At 39.5% G+C, this 21,178-nt stretch overlaps 1 protein-coding gene across 1 annotated transcript; it reads right to left on the bottom strand.

Moving 5' to 3' along the window:
• Positions 1-2,938: 2,938 nt before the first annotated feature.
• Positions 2,939-4,920, bottom strand: LOC148040069 (uncharacterized). Its single transcript, XM_087666019.1, has 5 exons — positions 4,480-4,920; positions 4,306-4,374; positions 4,145-4,209; positions 3,748-3,878; positions 2,939-3,228 (listed from the first exon to the last, which is right to left on the bottom strand). The coding sequence occupies exons 1-5, from the start codon at positions 4,740-4,742 to the stop codon at positions 3,028-3,030; spliced, it is 729 nt and encodes a 242-aa protein (XP_087522145.1). The 5' UTR covers positions 4,743-4,920; the 3' UTR covers positions 2,939-3,027.
• Between the last annotated feature and the right edge of the window lie 16,258 nt (positions 4,921-21,178).

Here is a 21,178-nt window from a genome sequence, read left to right as displayed (position 1 = left end):
GTTGACCAAAGAGGGATGGGTTTAGCTGTTGGCAAAAGCAAGATACTTGCTAATTCATTGTCATTTGGGGGTTGTACTTGTCAAATATCACAAATTGGGAGTAATATCCACCCAAGTTAGACCTTGCTATTTTATATTGAAATATTCATCCATTTTGAGAGTTCCTCTCTAGGTGTGCTAACTTCCCTATGTTAATGACATAGTAAACACCGTATGAAGGTCGACGCCTTTCTACATAATTTCCTAAGGATGATAGAGACTTTTCACGATCTTCATGAAGTCATCACACTAGGAATAGTCCCACAAGTGAAGTGTGAATTGGTCTATGGATCAAAAAACAAGGTGATCATATCATAGTTCTCTTTGGGCCTAAATAACAATTTTAAACAATCAATAACTCTTAATTTTTCACAAGATTTACAAAAAGAACCAAGATTTATTTATTTTCTTTTTGTAAAAGGGTCTTATTCAAGAGGTGCATAACATGCATAAGTATCACCCATGAAACTGAAATAAAGCGATGAGATAATAAGCAAGAGGTTCTCTCATGATGTCTAAGGCTAGATACACACTAGGAAGATTAGATAAATCCTCAATTTGATAGTTAGAAGAATGAGATCCGAATGATGTTACCATTGGGTTGGGTTAGATGACCCTAGTGATGTGCTGATAGACACATTGGTCCCAAGTCATGGTCTCACCTTCCCTATGGACTATAGGGTTGGTACATCCTCAATGGAAAACAAAGAGCTAAAACCACGTTGAGCCTTTCAACCCAACAAAGCCTCCATAAATCATACTCTACGTTTTCCACCATGTGAGCACAAATCAATAATAAGGGCGAGTTATATACTATCTTAGGTATTAGGCCCACTAATAAGTCTTGAAGAATTGGTATCGACGAAGGATAAATATATATTCCATTAGTTGAAAAAAGTGACTTTATAGAGAAAAATTGTATTGGGACCCTCTTTGATATATTAAGAGCAACATTGCTCAAAATCTACACAGTTCTTCCTACATAAGCTTAAGAACAATGAGATTTATTTATCTCATAAGTTCAATTCCTCACTTCTAAGCTTTAGCAAAGTAGTTCTTTCCTTTTGTACTTTGAGTTTCATTTTGTTTGGCTTATAAGCTTAACATGCAATAAACATTACTCATAGTCTAGCATTGAGGGACTCTAGTCCAAAAATTTAGAATGCCCTAGACAAATGTGATAACCCCAAGCACTTTTACTTGTCTTAACAAATCTATCCTTCATTATTTTTATGAGAGCTCTGCCACCTTTTCTCAATACCAATGGATTTCCACCATTCTTCTCTAAGTTTTCATATTTTGTCCTCATGTTAATAATTTCATGTTTAAAGAAAACCTTTTATTCCATTATTCAAAAATGTTTACAAGGTTCAAGTAGGCATAAAATAATAGTCAAGTGGAATAGGAGCTATAAAATCATTAGGCCTAATATTCTTGTGGGGATATCCCCTTTACATCTATAATGTTAATGGAATAGTTGAGTCTACTAAAGACATTAAAATTAAGTACAAAGGATTTGTGGGGCCAATTTGTAATGCATTTTGGATTTACAATCTTATTGACTTGAGAATAAACATACTGGTTTTGGCTAATTTGATACTTTTCTCAAAAAATAGAGGCAACAATGGGCCTTTGTCTCAAAGAACCAAAAAACTTACACAAGCTGGAGTTTCTTGAGGATCTCAACTCTCTTCATGTCCCTCTAAATGTGCTCAATCTACTCCCTCCCATAAACTCAATTTCATATTATGGAGTGTAGCTAATGAGCTTCCTATTAAAGATTGGATGCAGAAGTAGATAAGGGTTTCCCATTTGTCTTTTTTGTAGGAGGGAAAATAGATTTCTCAAGCACATATTTTTGGATTGCAAAGAGAGCAAGTAGATATAGAGCATATTAACCAAAGTTATGAAAAAGTGAAAATTCATTGTGAAGTCAACTAGGGACATGCATTGCTTGGTGAACATGGTAACAAGCTTCCAATTAAAGATTGGATGAATAAGTAGACCAAGGTTTCCCATTTGTCTTTGTTTGTAGGACAGAGATCTATAAAGCACACATTTTTGGATTGCAAAGAGGGCAAGTAGATGCAAATAATGTTTAGCAAAGTTATAAGAAAGTGGAAATTTCATTGTGAAGTCAACTAGAGATATGCTTTGCTTGGTGAACACAGAAATATTAATGAGGATTCTCACAAACTTCAAACTATCATTAGAATGCTAATAATTCAAGTAATGCAAATTCATAAGAATTATATGCTCTTTGGGAGGCATGAAAACGATATAGAACTCCTAGCTAAAATTGGATAATTTTGGAAAACCAAGTTGTTTTATTGTATTGGCCAAAGAGTCAAGTACTTTAACGCTAAAAATGCTAGGCTAATGAAATTAATTGCATCCCTCTAAGGATGTTGTAAAAACTCAATTATTCAACATGTTATCTTTGAATTAAACAAAATCACCCCACCTTACCCTTTATTGGGTCTTCAGTAATTGATAGGGTGCCCTAATTAACTCCTTACTTGTAGATTCTCACATTCATGCACCTTGTACTAGGGGTGGAACATGAGGCATTAAGTTCTTAAAATTGAGAGTTCATCCTTTGCAAAAGATGCCAACAAGGGTGAATTATCACATGCAAAAGCATTACCCTTTTTTAATGCACAAAAGAGAAAGAGGGAAAGAGAAAACACATTTTTTCTTTAACTTTTTTTTAACTCTTCTTTCTCCAAAAACAAGATGTCCACAAATTTCAAGGCTAAGTGGACCACTTAACTGAAGTTAACAATGTAATTCTTTTTTGGTACCTCTACCACTTGTCACCACTCCATTATATAAGCACATGCCCTAAAGGTTGAAGGGCAATGCTAATTTTTTTTATAAAAAAACAATAATATTGCTCTTAAGAAAAAGAAATTAATAGATCTTTCAATAAATGTAATGTGAGCAATCTACAATGAGCCTATATGAATCAAGACATGAATATATTTCTCAAAGGTTTGTTTTGTTTTGCTTGGTATCCTTATCTACAATTATAGCCTCAACTGAGGTGCTTAGGGTAGAGGTAGTGCTTTCACGTGAATCACTATTGTTTTCTACCTTAAGGCTTGTAATGACAACTTGTTTATCTCCATCTAGGACGTCAAGAACTTCATCAACTCGCCCCTCAATAGTATCCGCCTTTTCTAATACCTGACAAAATAAAAAAGAGCATTCATACATGGGTGGAATAAGTCAAGAAGCCTCTTGGGATAATTGTTCAATGGTCAACCTCTAGTAACCAACACAATACACATAAAATCGCATAGAAAGACCAACACCATACGTAATGGATGCTTTATACGTAAGGTGTATTAACATGTGAGGGTCATTTTCCCCCCTTCCGAATCATACGAAGGGTTGATGTGCACGATCGCAATGGATACATGCCATAGTACATACTAAGGGTTGATTTGCATGATTGCATCATAGGTCATTTTTCCCCTTCCGAATCATACTAAGGGTTGATGTCCACAATCGCAATGGATACATGTCATAGTACATACTAAGGGCTGATGTGCATGATTGCATTATAGGCCAATTTGGCAACTTTCGCAGATATCAAGGTCAAAATGCAATTTGAAGCCAATAAAAATGTGAGATTTAGATCTACGGAGAAAAACTACACGCTAGCCAAGTAAAGGTTCTCTTTCCAGCCAAGCATTAATGTACCTTTTCAGCAATGGCTTCTGCTCTCTCAGCAAATTTCTCCACTTCCTCAGCAACTTCATCAACATCCTTAGCAGCTTCTACCACCACAGAAGCTCCCGTTTTCACCATCTTTGCAGCTCTGTCGAGGTCAGCTGAGAAAACAAGACAGAACAGACAACCGAAGTAAAATCAGTTTTTCCTTACAGTATGAATCCAATGTTCATTCCTCACAGAAACCTTGTTAAGACTGCAGATTTAGATACTGATGAGATCACGTGCAAGTAAGACAAGAAGCAAAATGCCAAAAATCTTCCATCTTTCAGTGTGAGATCGAGCATTCAAATGATGCGGAAAACCCTTTAGTGCAACATTGAGCATTAATTCACTTGCTATTGCACAAAACCTAGGTTTTCTGTACCTTCAAGCTTTTGAACAAAGAGCTTCATAGGTGTCTTGGTTACGAATCTGATGAGCCTTTCAAACCTGCAACCACGCATCATCAAATTTGATTTAGCCGCCTGATGCACCGCACACGACGCTCTAAAAATGAAATTAGGAAAACGCCACACGTTTACATACCATTGAAAGACGAATGCAGCCCTGATCAAGTTCGCTGAGTTGATCTGCGATGATCTTCTCCTGTTGCGGCTGCAAAACGCCATAGATTCGTCGGGGAAGAAACCAGGAAGAAGAAGAAAAGACGAAGAAGAACTAGATGATGATGATGATGATGATGATGATGATGATCTCTACCTGTAAGGCTCCGCGTCATAAAACAGAGAGAAGGAAGGTCCGTAGCTGGTGGATGCGCCTCCGATTGGCGAGGAGAAAGGACGAGCTTGCAAGATGGAGGAATTCGGATGGCTGATGAAGAGCGACTGATCGTAATGAAGACGAAGACGACGATGTCTAGTCCGGAGGCGAAGGAAAGCCACGGCACGGTGATGAGGTGAAGAACTGGGAGATGGATTGAGGGAGGTAGTGGCAAGGCCAGAAGGGGCCAACGGCGAAGCCATGGAGGTTGGAAAGGAGACACAAGCACAGTATGAGAAACGAGCGAGAGAGAAAGAGGAGGGGAGAGGATTCAAAACTTCAGATATGTGTAGCAATAAGAGTCATAAGACTTCCCGAAGGCTTGTGAAGTCATAATAGGACACTGTTGGGACGGATGCACGGAAGCCTTCCAACGTTCGCACTTTCTGTCGCCCACGTTCAAGAAGAACTAGTCGCACAAGTTACACACGCCTACAACCTTATCGTACCCGTGCTGATTCAACAAGTCTCCCCAGTTTCCATTTAAAAACGTGTTCTTCCACACATAAAGTTCGCGAAAGACTTTTTTCTCATCCAATGGAAAACACGAAGAGATTGAAATGTTTACCAAGAAAACTATGTCAATAGACATGCTTGTAACTAATATTGACCACAAAAAAAGCCAATTTTTCATCACTGTAAATTTGAATTTCAATCACTTTTTTAGAAAAACCATTTTTATACCTAGAATTCCAAAAAATACCCAAATTTCATCATAGTAAACTTGAAACTTCAAACGGTTTTTCGAAAGTCCAATCATGAACATTATACTAAAAGATAAGTTCTCTATGAACACTGAGATTCATTCAGAGACATAAAGACCTCAAATTCAATAGTTTGGAAAATTTAGAAGTTTAGAGGGGTGTTTGAATTCAATTACAAGTACTTTTTTTTATCTATTCTATAAATTATTTAGAGCTTTGCCTTGGAAAATCCCGAAACAATCAGAAGGCTTCCAAGCCTATGTGGCATAAGGAGGAGAAGTTTGGTATTCAAGAAATAAAGAGGGCTTGTTCTTAACGAGTGAGTGGGGGATATATTTATATGCTCTCTCTCTCTCTCTCTCTCTCTCTCTCTCTCTCTCTCTCTCTCTCAATTGAATGAAGGATATGATCACCATGGAAATGGGAAAGGTGACATTGAAAATTTGAATTTGGCTCTCTTAAGAGAGAGATGTTTTTTTTAAATTGGATTTATGAAATGATATAATATTTTAATGATTAAACATGTGTATGCAATGTGTACATACTCAAAAAATATTCACAAATGCATATGGACTATAAAAAAAGAGTTGAAATTTTTTGCTTGATTATATGGGATGAGATAATAATTTTAATAGTTCAACATTCTCTAAAACTACTCACAAATATACACAGACTATAAAAACACATGAATAGTACATGCACACATACACATGTATGCATATATACACATATATATACATATATGCATTCATGCTCATATACATATAAATGTATATGAGTGAGAAAAAATGAAAAGAGAGAGAGAGAGAGAAGAAGAAGAAGAAAAAAAAATGGATATGCGCTTATAAAATACATACTTACAAACATGCACAAACCCACACATATATATATACATGCATTAAACAGACATGCACATATATGTATACATATACACACATGAATACACCTATATATGTGTATACATGCATACACACACACAACATAGGAAAATAAGATGTAAAAAGTAAAAATGTGTATGTATCATATATACTAGATGCTGTGTACGTAGGTTTTCCCAACACTTTACGCCAATGTTTCACGATGCTTCATATCGAGGTTTGAAAGCATGTTTCATGTGGCGAGAAGGTTCATCGGAGATTAATATAAGAAACTCGATCTCAACTTCAAAAAATTTGGTGTCTTAAACTAATACAATATTGAATTCACGAAAATGCAACATATGGGGATGTGGCACTTAGTGATTTATACAAAGTGAAGATCGACATTAATAGGATCAAGCCTAAACTTACACTACAAGGATATGAGGGTATAGCGATGGCCATTTGCGACGAGAAATAGCGGCATCGCTATTTGTATCGCTAATAGCGACGGTACCCAGACGAAAAAAACACGGGTCGAAACCCGAGCGCGTCATTTTGCGCACATTCACGAAAGAGAGAGCAAAAAGGAGAGCGAGAGGGAGAGCGAACATCTTACATTTGAGAGGGAGAGAGAGAGAAAAAGAGGGAGAAAGAATGCTTCTCACCGCTGCCACCACCGCCGTTTTTGAAGAAGAGGAAATGAGAGAGAAAGAGAGGGGGAGGAAGGGAGAGGGAGAGGAAGAGGGAGGGAGAGAGAAATGAGAGAAAGAGAGGGAGAGGGAGAGGAAAGAGAGAAAAATATCCAACATAATAGGGAAAGAGAGAGGGAGAGAAAGAAAAAAAACATTAAACATACTAGGGAAAGAGAGAAAGAGAGGGAGTGGGAGAGAGAGGGAGAGGAAGAGAGAAAAGGAAATGAGAGAGGGAGAGGAGAGAGAAAACATTAAACATAATAGGGTAAGAGAGAAAGAGAGGGTAAGGGTGAGGGAGGGAGAATAAATGAGGGAGGGAGAGTAGAGAGAAAAAGAAATGAGAGAGGGGGAGGAGAGAAAAAAGAGAGAAAAAAGAGAGAAAAAACATTAAACATAATAGGGAAAGAGAGAAAGAGAGGGAGAGAAAATGAGAGAGGAAGAGGAAGAGAGAAAATGAAATGAGAGAGGGAGAGGAGAGAGAAAAAACATTAAACATTATAAGGAAAGAGAGAGAGGGAGAGGGTGACGAAGGGAGAGGAGATGAGAGAGGGAGAGGAAAGAGAAAAAAAAGAGAAGGCCAGGAGAGAGAAAAAACATTAAACATAATAGGGAAAGAGAGAAAGAGAGAAAGAGAGGGTGAGGGTGAGGGTGAGGGAGGAGAAGAAATGAGAGAGGGTGAGGGAGGGAGAGGAAATGAGAGAATGAGAGGAGAGAGAAAAAGAGAGAAAAGACATTAAACATAATAGGGAAAGAGAGAAAGAGAGGGTGAGGGAGGGAGAGGAAATAAGAGAGGGAGAGGAGAGAGAAAAAGAAAAAAAACATTAAACCTAATAGGGAAAGAGACAAAGAGAGGGTGAGGGTGAGGGAGGGAGAGGAGAGAGAAAAAATAAGAGAGGGAGAGGAGAGAGAAAAAGAGAGAAAAAATATTAAACTTGATAGGGAAAGAGAGAAAGAGAGGGAGAGGGTGAGGAAGGAATAGGAAACGAGAGAGGGAGAGAAAGAGAGAAAACGAAATGAGAGAGAGAGAGAGAGAGAGAGAGAAGAGAGAAAGGAGAGAGAAAAAGAGAGAAAAAACATTAAACCTAATAGGGAAAGAGAGAAAGAGAGGGTGAGGGTGAGGGTGAGGAAGGGAGAGGAAATGAGAGAGGGAGAGGAAGAGAGAAAAAAATAATAATTATTGTTGTTTGTTGTAGTAGTAGTAGTTTTCTTTTCTTTTCTTGTTTATTGTTGTTTAGTTTTCTTGTTTTTTGTAGTAGTAGTAGTAGTAGTTTTTTCTTCTTTTCTTGTTTTTTGTTGTTGTTGTAGTAGTAATAGTTATTTTCTTCTTCTTCTTCTTCTTCTTCTTCTTCTTTTCTTGTTTATTATAGTGGTCGTAGTTATGGTAGTGGTAGTGGTAGTGGTAGTGGTAGTGGTAGTGGTGGTCGTGGTCATGGTCGTGGTCGTGGTTGTGGTCATAGTCGTGGTCGTGGTTGTAGTCGTAATGGTAGTCGTAGTCATAGTCGTGGTCATGATCGTGGTTGTGGTCATAGTTGTAGTCGTAGTCGTGGTCGTGGTCTTCGTCGTAGTCGCAGTCGTGATCGTTAAAGAAAATGAGAGAGGAAAAGGAAGAGAAAAAAGAAGAAGGAATGAGAGAAAGTGAATAAACATATATCATAATAAAGAAAGAGAAAAAGAGAGAGAGATGGAAGGAGATGAGATAATGAATGAATAAAAAATAAAGAGAGAGTGGTGGCGAGGTCCGGTGCAAATCCACGAGATGGGAAACACTTCGACATATATATATATTAATCTATGGGTGGGTGGGTGGAGACTTTACATACGTTAATTTTTGTTGAGTTACAAGAGAAGAAATCCATTCTCAAACAATTTAAGAAAGAAAAAAAGAATGATAACAAAAACAAATTGTTTGTTGTAACATAGACAAAATGGAAAACGATGAAGGTCTTGTTGTTCAAGATCGTGAGGCGTATCTTAATCAGCGTGTCCCATGTCTTTACTTTCAATACAAGCTGGTAATTATACGAAATCATCGATAGTCTATAGAACACGTACGATGCTTCGACGAGTTTCAATCTGAGATCCAACAAATTTTCTATCCAGGGAGGTGACGTCTCGTCCCAAGGAGGAGTGCACCCTTTGCAATCAATTAGAAGAATTTGTGGGCATGCGATGGATGGAGTGCCTGAGCCAATCCACCACTTGGAAGGTACTACCCAATCTATACTATCAATACTAGAGGAGATAGGTAGCCTTCCAGACCTACCTACAATCTTGGAGCCTGAGATGGAGGCAATGATCGATGCATTGATTCCCATGGATGCCGAGACTTCTGATCCGCTTAGAGAGGAAGCATCCATACGATTATATGATGGGTGCCGAGTATCTCGCTTGAAGACACTGCTTGCACTCCTAAGTGTGCAAGAAAAATATGAGTGGAGCGATGCGAGTGTGACCGAGTTGTTCAGGTACCTTGTACGTATGCTTCGTTGATTTCTTTTCGACACTATCATTAAAAACATTTGTGCTTTTTCAAGATATTTTATGATTTTTTTCAAGTTACTGAAATATCATATATTACCACTTGCAAATACCATGCCTGAGTCTCGTGATGATGCACGAGATGTTTTACGAAAGCTTGGCATGGACTACAACAGCATCCATGCATGTATCAACGATTGCATACTGTTTCGAGGAGAGTACGAGACTATGGAGACATGTCCAAAGTGTGGTGCTCACATGTATTGATAGGACTTGCAAGGGTAAACTATCCCTCAAAAAGTTCTTAGATACTTTCCGCTTATCCCCCGCATAAACCACATGTTTCATATGTCCGGCATGGCGAGCTTGACAACATGGCATGCGCAGAATAGGTCCGCAGATGGAGTTCAACGAATATCAGTAGATTCACGCGCATGAAGCCACATTGACTCTACCTTCCCAGGCTTTGCTCGAGAGCCAAGGAATCTTCGACTCGGTCTTGCAATGGATGGCGTGAACCCATTCGGTCTGCGCGCAACTTCTTACAGTGTGTAGCCTATAGTCCTTGTCAACTACAATATCCCTCCATGGCTTTCTACGAAGAAAGGACATCTTATCCTTAGCTTACTTGTCCTTGGCCGCTACAAAGTCAAAAATATGGACGTGTATCTTCGTCCATTAGTCGATGAGCTTGAGATTTTTTGGAAGGAGGGGGTCACCGTGCAAGATATGAGCAAGCGCGATGGTCGACGGTCCGCCAATATTCGAGCCATTCTCATGTGGACGATGCATGACTTTTCGGGATTCGAAGAGTGCTCAGGTAAATAGGCTTCCATTCTCGTTGGTAATATCTATATTTTATCTTTTTCAAGTTTGTATTCACTGGATAGAGGTGTTGAAACATGTCTGGTTGCCTCAGGTTATCATGCACGTCCATTGTGCGGGCCATAGTTAGACTCCGGAAGGTCATGAACCATGAAGAAGATGGTATATCAAGGACACGCCGCTTTCTTGCTAGAGGGTCATGAACTTAGGGAAGGTTTTCTTGGACAACCTCCAACATGTATGAATGCCTCAAGCTGATACGAGCTGAAAATGGTCCATGCGGAGTCACATCCAAATAGAATGCGACGGTTCTCAGTTTTCTATGAGTTGCCATATTGGATCCACGTATAGATCAACCACTTGTTGGATCCCGTGCATATTTTCAAGAATGTGGGTAGCTTGCTATGGGACCACATCATAGGAAAAAGAAACACTATAGGGGCACGAATGGATTTAAAGAAGGTAGGCAAGATGGAGGCGCTTTGGCCACAGTCGAGTGCTGATGGGTCGCGTGCAGCTACCTCGCGCTCCTTGGGTTTTGTCCACTAAAGAAGAGTGCATTGTGAAGCAAATAGTCAAGTCTATCAGCACTCCGATGGATATGATGCATTCTCTCAGGTTTGCATTTTCTAAAGACGACCAATTATCAGGGCTAAAATCCCATGACTGGCATAAGATATGTTAGGTTTATACTACGAATGGATTGTAATTGGCATGCGCATTTTGCTTTTTGGAGTGTAGCCATTGTTCATAATGCTTTCTCATTTGTAGTAGTTTGTACTACCGATCGCAATCGCAGGATGTCTTACTCCAGAAATATGCGGGGCCATTTATAGGTTGTCGACTTTAGTGCAATGGATCTCACAGAAGGATATTAAGAAGTCCTCTATTGAATCCGTGAGGCAGGGAGCAATGGATACGGTCTGTCTCTTTGAGAAATACTTGCCTACCAGCATGCTCACGATACAAATCCACCTTCTTGTGTATCTTGTAGATGAAGTGGAGATTGCTGGACTTGTCCATACGTGATGGATGTTCTTCTTGAAGCGCTTCATGAAAACCGTGAAAGGCTTTGTGCAACAACGAGCTCGGCGAGAAGGTAGCATGGTTGAAGGTTGGCTACCAACGGTGGATCCAGAGACAACAAAATGCTATAGTCGTTGAAGGATGATGATAGACTAATCGAAGATGTGGTGGTTGGAAATGGGGTAGAAAAAAGAATGGATGCTACAATGGAGGAGAAGGTGAATCGCTTTTGTATATTGCACCATGCCTCTATGGAGATGTGCCTCCCCAGGTACCAGATCTCTAGGCAAGATCGAGAGGAAGTGCGATCTGAATTTTGATGTAGTACGCACCATCGACCAATTCGATATCTTGAGGGCATGGAGGAGATGCCACGGTTCATGTCAACGCGATGGTTGCATGGAGCTTTAACCGCAGCATCTTGCGAAGGAGCGGAGGTCTCAATTGAAGAGTGGAAATTATCGAGGGGATATAGTCCAAAGGTGATGACGTGTTTAGGATTTGTCGTATCTATATTTTATATGCGATAACTAATTTGAGTGTTTCAATGTACAGTACAAAATATATAGTGCAGCATGGTTGCGCGGATGGCATTTTCACGTGGAGTGTATTGGCAAAATGCGCTCCACAATGGATTGTGGTATCATGGCAAGGTTCGAGCAGGAGAGCCGACGATGAGCAATGGATCCAAACACGGTTATAGATTAGATGGAGTATTTTGGGAACTTGCAAAGTATTGTTACGGTGGATTACCGTAGCTTCTCCATGATACTATTCGATGTGCAGTGGTTCAAAGTGGTACCTTAAGGAGCTGGAGCAACAGTTCGACGAGGTCCATCTGGATTTCTCGAAATAGATTCTGAAAAAAAATGGATGGATTTGCGCGACACCTTTGTGTTGCTGGCCCATTGTGAACATGTACATGAACTCATTTGTTTGTTAATTGTATTACGACATGGTACATGTCACAATAGTTTAATCTCTCTTGTACATATTTGTGAACATGTAATCTTCTATCCAAACCCCGACAACCTCGATGGTGGTATGTTATATCTTCAGCTCCCCGAAGTGCGAGAGTATATGATCAAAGTGATGTTTCGAGTATATATGAGGATAATATGCAAATAGAAGGATCGATATTGCAAGGGGTGGAGGCCACCGAAAGCTTGGAACATGTAGAGGAGCCAACATCGGCTAACAATGATGGAAATACAGGAGTCCAAGAATTCTTTGAGAACGAGGTGGACTCATCCTTTTGTGGTGACATGTCTATTGACCTTCTAGTGTGTATGCAGAGTTGTGTCAGGAGATTGACATGGGACCATAGATACTTCATACTTGGAACATTCACTTACTCAATTCGTTGACTAATCACTTATAAGGGTACATAAGATATGCATTTTAAGTGAGATCATTTTTTAAGGATTTATATTACCGTGCTTTGTATGATTTAAATTAATTATGCTAACATCATTTTTTGTCTATGTAGGTGACATTTTTGGATACTTAGATCATCAGGATGAGTCGAGGGATGAGCGATGAGAAATTGCAGGATATCTTCACGCACATGTCTCCAGATCAGATGGCGAGATTCAGAGACATGGCGGACCAGGAGCTATCTCGAACATCGTCAGGCCGCTCTATTAGATCTACTTTTGCAAGATCAGATGCTTCAACTTCGAGTAGACGAGGTCAACGCTCCAGACTTGGGCCAGAGGGAGGGAGTGCTTCAGGGTTAGGGGAATGCTGTAGAGATATGGAGACAATGAGCCCACGGTCGATACGGGATACAAGTGCTACTCCTCACTCTCATAGCGGTTCCAGGGAGTGTGGCTCAGGTGGTTGTTGTGGAGGCATGGACACGGTGTCTCCGTCTCGTCATTCTGCTAGAGTTGTGTTACCTCCAGGATTTGTCTCCCCTGTGGGGACGTCTACTCCAGTTGCTCCGGCTTTTGCTCAGCCATCTGCAAGTGGCACACCTATGGGTACTACACCGATAGATACTACCCCGGTCGATACACCGGATGTACATGGGTCTCCTAGATATGCCCAGGAGCGTGGTCGCAGGTGGGAGAGGACCCATCTTAGGCATACCCCAGAGGGATATGCCTATCTTGTCGATGATAGATCAGGAGCCATCATCATGAATGATGAGGGGAGGAGGGTGATGGCTCGCATGAGAGAGTTGTGCCAACAAGTTTTTTGGCACAACATCTTAGATCATTGGAAAAACATACCAGAGGGGAGCAAGGACTACATAGTAGCATCCTTGCATGAGGAGTTTTCGGTTTCAGTCACAGCAGATAGATTTTCTACGGGCTGGATGATGGACTGCATGTATGCATATATATCACAGAGACGATCGAACGCACGCAAGGCACTCAAGAGTGGGGCTACAAAGCCCGAGTAGCTAGACACGGACGAGTGGTGCCGACTGAGGGAGGAGGCTACAGATTCTCTAGGACATTGGAGTCAGTAGCGCGAGGCGGCGAGGGCACGACTAGGGGCCGAAGTGGTCCATCATCTTGGGAGTGGTGGCCACAAGACATATCTGGAGGACTTTGTAAGTTTTTCTTTTATTTTGCTTGCTTATTTTTTTGCAATATCCTTTATACTGACAATCATGTTTCTAACAATTAGTATTTTTTTTCTTTGCAACACTCCATTACAAATCGCGATCCGACCAGCCTTGAGACTCGATATGTAGAGAGGCACGCTCTCACTGCATTGATCGACGAATTGTATAGACGCGGCGGCCCTGTAAGTCACTCATCTTTCTTGTCTGTAGTTACCATGTTTAGTTAGAATGCATTATTGTATGGTGGAATGATGTGTAGTTGTTTCTTTTTTTGTAGAGTCCGTTCGATGCTCCTTTGCGGCAGGACGAGCTTTCGGATAGTGAGGATGTATAGCTCGCCCTTGGATCCCTGGAGCTCACACACCCTTCTTTTTTGGTCGCCTAATTTGTGTAGACATTTTCTATGTAGTAGTGATATCTTGGCATGATTGTACCAGTCACTTTCATTATGCGACCATGTATTTATTTCATGTATCAGTGTTATGATTTAAGTACACTTTGTTTTTGTTTACATGAGCATTGTACACAGTGCAGAAACTATTTTATATGGCCCAAATAAAGCACACAACTGCCACAATTTTTTTTTCCTATTACCGTCGCTATTAGCATCGCAAAATTACATGCACACGTCGTTATTGGTGTCATTATTAGCGTCGCAGAGTGTCGTTATCAGCGTCGTTATTTGCGTCGGTACCAATGCAAATAGCGATGTTGATAACGACGCTAATACCGACTATTCTATGGCATCGCCAATAACGACGCTTTTTGCGACGACGGGGGAAAATTTTGTTATTTGTATTTTCGTCACTTTTAACGTTGGTATAAGGCCTATATCTTGTAGTGTTATCTCCAAAGAGCCCTTATGATTATTTCTCAAAGTTTCTCAATGACAAATACATTTAGTGATGATTTCTATTCACATTGAGCCTATCGTGACATGCATATTATCCTTTTACATTGAGCTTACAATATCACATGGCCATAAATTTGATAACCCTAAACTATATACAGAACGTCTTCTTCTTCTTCTTCTTCTCTCTCTCTCTCTCTCTCTCTCTCTCTCTCTCTCTCTCTCTCTCTCTCTCTCTCTCTCTCTCTCTCTCTCTCTTTCTCTCAATAATTAATAATATATACATAGTTATATATGTATAATACTTTAATTAAAATACAATTATATATTTTTATTGATAATTGATTGATATATTAATATTTAATTTTTAACATATAATCAATTATATGAAAGTATAAATCATTGTAATACGTATATCACAATTATGATTAATATAAATAGTACATGAAGTGTAATCATACATAATGAATATTAATTAAAATAATAATATATTAATTAATATTATAGATTATAATTATATTATATTATTTATTTATAGATATTTTATTAAAAACTATGTTAATATATTAATAATTATAAGTAATGCATATATTATTAACTTAAAATATAATTATATTCTATTTATAATTATTTTTATTTATTATATATATTAAATATAATAATATATATAATTATAACTATATGTATACATATAAATTATCATGTACTTAAATACAAATAATAATTATAATATATAGTATGATTATAATTAATTTGGATAATAGATTACTTATAATTATATCTAATAATTAAGTATTACTAAATAAACATGTTATTTATATATATGACACACACACATTTTTTCATTTTTGCCTAATCTTGTTTCTCCTATGCTTTTCTATGTGTGTGCATGTATGCATGCATATATATGTATAAACATGTGTATATGTATTCACACACACACACACACACACACACTCTCTCTCTCTCTCTCTCTCTCTCTCTCTTTCTCTCTCATCATTTTTATTTTCTCCTTCCTTTTTCTTTCTGCATATGTATGTGTGTGCATATTTGTAAGTGCATGCATTATAAGTGTATATTCATCCTCTCTCTCTCTCTCTCTCCAAATTTTTTTCACATATGCATAGTACATGTGTATGAGCATATACACACATATACATACATGTGCATATGTGTTTGCACATGTGTGAACACACATACATGTGCATGTGTGTATGTATTGTTCATGTGTTTTTATAGTCTATGTGTATATATGGTTTTAGAGTATGTAAACATTGCATGAACATGTTCAACCATTAAAATCCCATTAAAAGTAAGCATTTTGTGCCTAAATTCTCTCGATGCTTCATACCAATATTCTTGTGGTGCTTTGCACTAGGGCTCAAAGGCACATTTTATGTGGTAAGAGGGTTCATGGGAGGTTAATATAAGGAACATAATATGAACTTTGAAAGCTTTGCAACTTAGACTATAGTGAGTTGCCTAACAAGTGATGATTAGCAACCTCCCCTACTTTGATCCCACTTACATCCATCCATGGACTCTCAACTTCCAATTGTTTGCTAATTTTAATTAGAGATCCTTCCTTCTTGTTGATCTTCAACAATAATGTCTTCACTTATGTTGTATTCTTATAGCTTACAAATTATCATCATTATCAATGAGATAGACTTTATACATATTGTCAATCTCATCCTTTGAGTTGAATTCAAGAGAACCATTATCTATAGGAGAGGTGCTAATAGTATAGTTGAGGGCTCAAACTTCTTGGTGTGCTAAGGGCTTCCATGTTGAGAGACTTATCTACCACTCATATCTCGCAATTTGTAGGGTAAATTTTTTAGTTGTACATCACATCAAAAGTTTCAACTAAGATTAGATCACATTTTCTATATACCTCCTCCCCATGCTTCTTGAGTCCCTTAGATGTTGGTGCACCTATTATGAAAATCTTAGGAGATGGATAAGACAATAATGTAGCTACTTTACCTCATTCTCTCGTGCGTCTCCACCACATTAATTGACATGTTCTCTCTAGCCTCTCTACCTTGACTTGCTTTGGGCTACCCAACAAGCATGGTGGCTTACCTCGCTTGCTGCCTCCTCACCCCCCTCGCATACTATTGGATCATGCCACTGATGCTCACACCCACCTATCTAGCCATTGATGTGGAGAGAGAGAGAGAGAGAGAGAGAGAGAGAGAGAGAGAGAGAGAGAGAGAGAGAGAGAGAGAGAGAGAGAGAGAGAGAGAGAGAGAGAGAGAGAGCATCCACCATGCCTAGTATCCCACCCTGCTCATGGTGTCCCATCCACCCCTACCTACTTTAGGACACACACACACACACACACACACACACACACACACACACACACACACACACACACACACGTGTCACACACACACACGTGTGTGTGTGTGTGTGTGTGTGTGTGTGTGTGTGTGTGTGTGTCTAAAAGGCCAATGTGGCCTATAAGAACAAAGCAATACACTAGTGTGTCTCTCATTTGGAATAAGAAAAGATGAGAAACATGTCTATAAGACTAAAAAGTGAAATAGTGTCCTATAAAAAGATAACATGTCAATGATCTAAAAGTAAAAATAAAAAAATGAAACTTTCCATCAATGAAATGTATATCCTCTGAGAAGATGTATCTCTACGTGGCTAAGACATCTCAACATCTATCTCATGTGGTTCTCAATGATGGCTCTAATTTGTCTATGGTGTGGATGTCTAGGCTTTCATTCGAGTGGGCATGGGTGCCTAGACCAATTGAGTGCCACTACTCTATCTAAAGGGACACTTACAGAAGATGAGGTCCAATGATGTACTCTTGTAGGCTATGTGGTAGTAGTAGTGGTATGTTCCATACTTAGTTGTGTAGCAGTGAAAAAGTTAGTGACCACTCTTTGTCTATGTGAGTTGTGGGGGCCTCCTACTTTGTAGAATAGTTGCTCTATGTCTCTAGAGCTCCAAGAGGAAGAAACCTAAACATATGTGATCCTCAAACTACATGATTCATCTCAAGGGTCCAAAATCCTCTTGAAATAGATAGTCGTATCTACCTCTTATATCATAATATACTATACATAAGCATATGTAGTGTTCCTCTGTCTGTGGCTCTCTGTCGCATAATAGTGGGCATACGCATTCCTCTGTATGTATGCCCTCCCATCTACCTATCTCAATCCTTAGGTGGTGGGATGAATGGTGGATGTAATTGGAGTATCAAATAGCCGTAACTTAGTGCAAGGCTCCTACAATTGTATGCATGAGAGCATCCTCTCCATCCATCCCAAATCTATATACCCCCATGTGAGCCTACTCTCTACTACTTCTTTAATAGAGAAAGTAGGCCCCACAAAATAAGACCCCAAATATTTTAAGGATCAATATATTCCACCAATTATCATTATAGATAAATCTCAGTGTTGATCTCTTGACCCACTATGATGTAGGATCAAACATCATAACATTGGTCTCACCAAGGTTAACTAAGAGTCCACTATTTGTACATAGGAGTATAGTATATCTAGTTGTCTCTATAGTACTTATGGAGAATCATCTTCTAGAATTACTTCGTCTATGTATAATCGAAGGGTTATCCAAACAATGGCCAGTGGGGCTCTTTTGTCTCCTCCTCTAGAGATGTAGTTAGAGATATCATTCAATGTATAGTCCAAAAAGTGTGAATGAGAGAGGGCATCCCGGGCTTCACTCCAATGGTGGAATACGAAGAGTTTTTACCATCATATCCTAGCATATATCAAGTTCTAAGGTACCAATCCATCATGATCATGTGCCTTACCTATGCATGGCTTATCTCAATGGCCTCCTACAACATGCCCTCTGTGGAGAAGGTAGCTAAGTATATGGGCAATATGTCACTAGGTTTTGGAGAGGGGGCTAACCTAGTACTATGTGTAGGCTAGCTGCAGACTGTCTCCATGTGTTAGGGAATGTGATGGGTGTGGCTAGACAATGCTATTTAAAAAGTCTCCATGCCTTTCTAGAAACTTGGCTAAAAAATAACTAGTGAAAACTCCTTTCTAATCAAGTGAGGAAGGCTCTCTTCTTCTATATAAGGTACCCAAAGAGTACCCTTTCTTGTTTGTGGGGTAATGAATCCTATTACTACTTCCCTCTATAGATGCACTCTAGTTTCCTAGCACTATTATCATACAAATTCTTCTAGGTCATCAAACCAATTGAATCTCATTGTGTGGGCCATGAGTGGGAAAAAGTTGCACTTTCTAGTTATGTAAAGCCCCATTGAAATGTTGAGCGGGCTTGAGTATGGGGTGTGGTGGCCGATCTCATATAGTAGTTTGAAGATCTTGCTTGAGTAGATGCCCATTATCTCCTTTGAAAAGTAGTATCTTGGATGTTTGGAAACTACATGGGGGAGCTATCTTGTGTGTACTAAAAGATCCACTGCGGATGAGAGGCAGACATGATCAACTGAAACTCCAATGGGGCATTGGGATACTATGAGAATGTGGGTAGGTGAGCAGAGGGAAAGATAATATATCTCCTTAGACAAGTAGTATCTTAGATGTTTGGAAACTACATGGGGGAGCTATCTTGTGTGTACCAAAAGATCCATTGTGAATGAGAGGTAGACATGATCAACTAAAACTCCAATGGGGCATTGGGATACTATGACAATGTGGATAGGTGAGCATAGGGAAAGGTAATATATAGTCCACCATGCTAATGCCAAATTGATGGGGGTAGCATGTGAATGCTCTTGATGAGGGAATTTAGTTATGAAGCTAAGTATACCTAATCCATGTACTGTATGCATCCCAATGAGGTAGTGCCCATACTCCAAATCTGATAGGCCTAGCTCCTATAACATCTCCTTTGATTTGTCAAAAAAGCATGCCTATTGGTAGGATGTTAAAGTATAAATGTCGCCCAATAAGATGACATCACCCTCTCTAGAGAACATCTCCTTTGATTTGTCAAAAAAGTGTGCCTATTGGTAGGGTGTCAAAGTATCAAAGTCTCCCAATAGGATGACATCACTGTTGAGAATCAGCAATCACACTCAACAAAACAGCCTCTTTGTATGGAGCCTCAGGGTCAAGGATATGCAGGCTAACTTATCCCATATGCACAATGGTGCCTACTGCAGTTTCCTACTTTCCTATAAAGCATTGTACTTGCTTCCTTTCTTAATGCAATGATAGTACTCTTTTCTTTTCAGTGAAGTGTCAATGTCATTGTCCACATACACAAGATTGTGTTTATGAGTCCAAGTCTCAATCTTGGAACCTAATTCACTTGTGTAACAAACAGTGTCTTTGTCTTCTCCAGCATGAGTCCACACTTCTCATTTCATCCTCCATAGCTTCCGGTTTTGCCATGCTCTAGATCCCGCATTTCTCACATTTTATCAGAGCACAGTTGGGCATGGCATTGCTTCTCTAGCCTCTCTTGATTCCTCTCAACCTCAGTCTAGCTCAATGTCAGCTCATGACTTCATCTTCCAACTCTACTCTCACTGAAGCTTCCATGGCAGCCATAGCTAGTAGCACCCTGTCAGATTGAGCTGCTTATATCTCACTCCACAGGTCAAATCTCTTGGAGCTTCCTTCTGGAAAAGTATTCTCCAACTCACAAAGCTTCCCTGTATCACATCAATCCAGGACATTGGACCATCTGGAGCTCAACATTGTGAAAATCCTCAATCTCTGCTCTGTGTCTGCCATAGCCAGACAGGACCTACCTTACTTGGAGCTTCAATAACTCCTCAACCAGGCCATTTCAGCCCACGATTTCTTCTAGGGAGTTGTTCCTCTGCTCAAGGCGCTTCATCCTGGCACGAGAATCGATGACATTACTACGCCTTGACTCTAGCATTGCGGAAATCGCGGAAAACTGTCAGAATTGCGCCTGCTTACGTTCGAGCTACTGCCGCCATCGCTACAGGTCGTGATGTTGACGACCATGATAGGGCATTGATAGCCCATCACTCAAGCTTCATTTTGATAAAAAAAAGTTTTGAAAAAGATCCACTGTAGCTCCTGCAATTAGCAAAAAACCAGGCTGCCCCCAGAAACCCTAATGCAGAAGCCATAGCCAAAACTTCAAAATTCTGACATTTTTCACTGTTTCTCTCACTGAAGTTATCAACAGTGATTTTAATCATTGAGCAATACTCTCTGAAGTTCATTAAAGTACTATCACTCAGATTTGAAGGTATCAGCATCAAATCAAGAAGGGGAAGATTACACTTGGATTTAAAAAAAGTAAAGGACTTTGCAGATTTGATATTCATTGACACTCAGATAGTGTTTTTTAGCACTTGTGTCTCTCAACCAACTCTTCTGTTGCTCAAATCTAATAAGTCTGAAGTTGATTTGCTACTGTTCTCGTAAGTCTAACATGGGCAAAGACTCTCCAAATGCTCGATTCAAAGGAGTCGGTTTTCACACCTGGCAAACCCGCATCAAGCTCATCTTGATGAAAAAGGGTCTCTGGGCCATCACAAATGGCAAAGAGAAGAAACCTCGGGACGCGGATCTTGCAACTACTTGGCAAAAGAATGATGATAGAGCCCAGGCCATTATCAAACTGGAGCTAGACGACAGTTATATCCATCATGTGGATAACTGTGA

Source organism: Lygodium microphyllum, chromosome 2 (genome assembly GCF_053477565.2).
Source record: "Lygodium microphyllum isolate KBCC chromosome 2, Lygodium_microphyllum_v1.1.10, whole genome shotgun sequence".
Taxonomy (NCBI): Eukaryota; Viridiplantae; Streptophyta; class Polypodiopsida; order Schizaeales; family Lygodiaceae; genus Lygodium; species Lygodium microphyllum.
Note: the sequence above shows the minus strand (reverse complement) of the source record. Positions and strands in the feature narration are given on the sequence as shown.